The 4,658-nt window shown below is 37.9% G+C and overlaps 1 protein-coding gene across 1 annotated transcript in view; it reads right to left on the reverse strand.

Moving 5' to 3' along the window:
- Nucleotides 1-3,400: 3,400 nt before the first annotated feature.
- LOC107664154 (potassium voltage-gated channel subfamily G member 1-like) overlaps nt 3,401-4,658 on the reverse strand; it is an 8,078-nt gene continuing 6,820 nt past the window's right edge. Inside the window, exon 2 of the mRNA XM_016454612.1 lies at nt 3,401-4,180. Within this exon, the coding sequence (XP_016310098.1) occupies nt 3,401-4,180 (780 nt within the window). The remainder of the gene's footprint in view (nt 4,181-4,658) is intronic.

Below are 4,658 nucleotides of genomic sequence, written 5' to 3' on the forward strand. Positions count from 1 at the left end.
AGGAAATACGTCATAGAAGTAGTCAAGTAGTCAAATGCAAAGACTGCAAGTGTGGGTATTTGGACAAGGCATCAGTGTTTTTAACAAATCCGGTGAGTGAATATTTCAAAGAATAAATAGCTGGTTATAACCGCAAAAGACACGCAAAACTATCCCCACCTACTGGCGTAATGTTGTAACCTGCAACAAGAAACACTGAACGAACCAGAGTGAAATGTTTTGGAACGGATTCTAAAGATTAGAATCGAATGCGATGGATCACAAAAAATAAATAAAATAAAATTATATATATATATATATATATATATATATTGGGAGAGTAAATAGAACTGAATTAGAATAGAACAGAATTTCTTATTTTAAATGTGGTCATTATTGCCAATGGAATAATTAACCCAAATAATAAATTAATATATTGACATAGGCTATATTGAATGTGTATATGGTTTTCTAAGAGATTTTATCACACAACTAAATCTGTTGAATGTATATAGGCTACTTTCAGAGCTCAAAGTAATCCTAGAGGATTTTTTTTTGTTAATTTTTGCCACTGTCTCCATAAAGAAAGTGAATGCAGACATATGCACGTTCCTCATTGAATATTTGAGACTAGATTGATTGACTGATTAAATGGATTCATATTTTTTGTGAGCGCTTCCCTTTAGCTTTGAATTTTCTATAACCTATGACAAGTCTCATCAGGTTTTGACAGCCACACACATACCAGAGATGAAGGCTTGAGGCCAATTCATGCTGTCTTCCTCCATTTGCACAATATGTTTGTTGTACAGTAATCCAAGTTTTTAGCCAAAGATGTGGCACTGCTGCCCCCTACTGGCAAAGACTGGTTGCTCTTGGAAAGGCTGTTGTTTCATGACATCAACACATTATTGACATAATTCCAGCAAGCGACAAACATTTGTATGAAATGAGACCATACAAAATGTAATCACAAGAAAAATGAAATCAGGGTTATTCATGTCCTGTGATTTATTATTATTATTAATATAAATATTTTTAAAAAAAACAGTGTGTGATTTGAGAAACTATATAGGGAGATGTTCCTGGCAGATGATTTCTTAGCAATAAACATTACAGATTGTATATTGTGGTACAGAATTATATGGCATGAAATCTGCAGGTTATATGGATTTGAATCATACACTTCAGCAAATATTAGCAGCACAAAACTTCGAACATAAACCTGGTGTTTTAATTCGAGTGACATGTTAGTGTGTGATGGGTTTGTTAGAATTAAATTTGCACAAAGGGAAGATACTCATGCAGTACTGAAGTACTGAAAATACATGTGCGGATTCAACAGAGTGCAGTGTTGATGGCCATCATATTGAATCATTTCCTGCTGTTAGGTGCGATCACACTCGACTTTGTTTTCCATTCGCTTCTATTCATATGCATGCAAATATGGGAGACCGAGAACGCACGCATATGTGCTGAAGATTCGTCTTTTGCTGTGTATCAAAATTTGGTGACCTGTGAATTCATAAAGATGTTTGATCAATAGAAGATGTAAATGTCAAACAGAAATATATATTTTTTGCATACTCCAAGTGTAGTGTGAAAGCACCTTTAGGCAGAAAGATTTTGAAAAGGGGCCTGAACAACAACAACAACAACAAAATGTCTTGGAGCTTAAAACAGAAATGCTCAGTTTTGCTTCTTAAAGGCATAGTTCACCAAAAAAATGAAGATTCTGTCATTATTTACCAACTCTCATGTCGCTCCAAAACGTACTTGCTTTCTTCCATGGCCTATCCTGGCCACTCTTTTCAATACAATGCACATTAAGTGATGGGAACTGGGCCTGTCAAGCTAGACAATGATAAAAAAGCAACATAAAAGTTTCATAAAAGTATATATCAGGACTTCAGAGGTCACATGATAGCTTTGTGCTTATTTTAAGTTTTTATTTACTTAAAATATTGCATTACACCTTGATGTGTTCCTGTGTTATTTTAGTATTTTATATATTAGTATTACACATTATTCATATTATAAATACTACAACAGTATATAAATGTACATACTTTATTTTGAATTAGTTTTAAATTATTATATTTTCAGTTTTTATTTTAACTTCGGTTTTAGTAATTTAGTTGTTTTGTCACTTTTATTAGTTTTTGAGTTTAAAAATGTTTATGTAGCTTTTTTTTATTATTACTTGGTTGTCATTGCAACATTTCTAATTTCTAAGTGTTTTTTTGTTTGTTTAGTTAAGGTTTTTCATCTAATACTTTATTTTATTTCAGCTTTCGTTCAATCACTGAAAACAACTGTTTTAATTTTAGTTAAATAACACTGATGTGTTCATGAGAATTAGCGAAGTCCAATTAATGACTGACTGAATTCTTTTGAAATTAGTTTATTATTATTTTTTTTTTTACAATTTCAAAAGGCATTATATAGCACACAAATCATTTTTATTAAACTTACATGACAGTTTTATGCATCTTATGTCCTAATATCCTAATGTTATCGTTCCTTTGTGTCGTTATTACAGTTTCGGTGTGGACTTCCTTTTTTCACAGAATTAGAACTATTATTAAAACTTCATAGTTATCATTATAGTTATCGACCTTGGTGTGAACGGGCCTTTAATGAGGACAGAATTTTCATTTTTGGTGATCTATTTCATTAAGATCAGCCTCATCACATTCTCATCAGTCTTTTTCAAATGAACCCAAAGACTTCGATTAGGTAGGTCTGAAAGGTTTAGATATGTTCAACTTAAACTCGGAAGTCAGTTCTGCTGGAAGGTTCACGACTGAGCACCCCTAAAAGACTTTTAAATGGCTAGTTCACCCGAAAATGAAAATTCGGTCATTATTTATTCACCCTCAAGTAGTTCCAAACCTGTATGAGTTTATTCCTTCTGCTGAACAAAAAAGAAGAGATTTTGAATGTGGTTAACCAAACAGCTGACGGTAGTCATTGACGTCCATAGTATTTTATCCATATAATGGAAGTCAATGGGGACCATCGACTGTTTAGTTACCCACATTCTTCAAAATCTCTTTTTATGTTCAACAGAAGAAAGTAACTAATATAGGCTTGGAACTGCTTGAGGGTGAATAAATGATGACAGAATGTTCACTTTTTTGGGTAAATTATCCTTTTAACCAAAGTCTTAAGGTCTTTGCACCGAGTCCGAAATTTTCGCACGTTATGAAATATGAAAAAAATTTCGGATTCAAGTGTGCAAGGACCTTTAGGGGTTTGGAAGGACATGAGGGTGAGTAAATGATAATAGAATTTTCATTTTTGAAAATGAAATCCCTTTAACGGACTGTTGATGGACAATGCGTATAATGACATTCAAGATATCAAAACAGCTGCTTTACATTCCGCGTCCATTAGCGTCCTCCACGTTTGCGTCCTCCTATTCCTCTGGGTTTCTGTGATCAGATGAGACACTAGCAAAAAGCACGTCGCTCTCCAGCGACAGGTTGCTGCCCAGACCGGCGATGCGGCTGCGCAGCAGAAAGTGAGTCCTGCGCTGCAGCAGCCGCTGCTGCTCCTGCTTGAGCTCCACGTAGGAGCGCGAGAACGTGTGGAAGATGGAGGTGACGGGGAACGCCATGAGCAGGATCCCGCTAAGGATGCTGCTGAGTGCGACCACCTGTCCCGGGATGCTGCGCGGCACCATGTCACCGTAACCCACCGTGGTCATGGTGATCACGGCCCACCAGTACGTTGCAGGAATGCTACTGAACTCTCGCGTGGCCCCGGCCTCGTTCTCGATCAGGTAGAGGAGCGGCGAGAACAGCGCTATGGCCACGCAGAGGAAGAGGAGGAGCAGGCCGAACTCCCGCGTGCACCGGCGTGCCGTCAGCCCGAGCGTCTGGAGTCCGAGCGAGTGGCGCGCCAGCCGCATCACGTAGAGGATGCGTAACGCCCGCAGCACGCGCAGCACCAGGCCCACTTTGTCCAGGTAGCTGCTGCCCGAGCCCAAGCGCTTCTCGCCCGTGGAGGTGCTGTCCACCACCAGCGTGATGTAGTAGGGCAGGATGGCTATGACGTCGATCAGGTTGAGCGGCCGCCGGAGGAAGGCCAGCTTGCTGCGGTCTTGGATGAAGCGCAGCGTGAACTCCAGCGAGAACCAGGCCACACACACTGTCTCCACGATGAAGATGTTGTAGCACATCTGAGAGCATTTGCCCTGAAACAGACGAATTGAAAGTTGTATATGTGAACCACCATTTAAAAGTCTTGATGCTTTTACTTAGCAAGGAAGCATTAAATTGACCAAAAGTGACAGTTCAGACATTTATGATGTTGCAAAAGATTTCTATAAATGCTGCCCTATTGAACTTTTTATTCATCAAAGAATCCTGAAAAAAGATGAATATGGTTTCCACAAACATATTAAAGGGGTCATATTATGCAATTTCAAGTTTTCCTTTCTCTTTGGAGTGTTACAAGCTGTTCGTGAATAGATAAGATCCCTAAAGTTGCAAAGACTAAAGTCTCAAACCCAGAACCTTAAACCGCATAAACACATTTCATTACACCAAATACACAAAACAATGTTCTTTTTAGCAATGTCATATGACCCCTTTAAGAAACACAACTGTTTTTAATATTGATAATAATAAGAAATGTTTCTTGAGCAGCAAATCAGCGTATTAGAATGATTT

This window comes from Sinocyclocheilus anshuiensis, unplaced genomic scaffold (genome assembly GCF_001515605.1).
Source record: "Sinocyclocheilus anshuiensis isolate Anshui unplaced genomic scaffold, SAMN03320099.WGS_v1.1 scaffold67, whole genome shotgun sequence".
NCBI lineage: Eukaryota > Metazoa > Chordata > Actinopteri > Cypriniformes > Cyprinidae > Sinocyclocheilus > Sinocyclocheilus anshuiensis.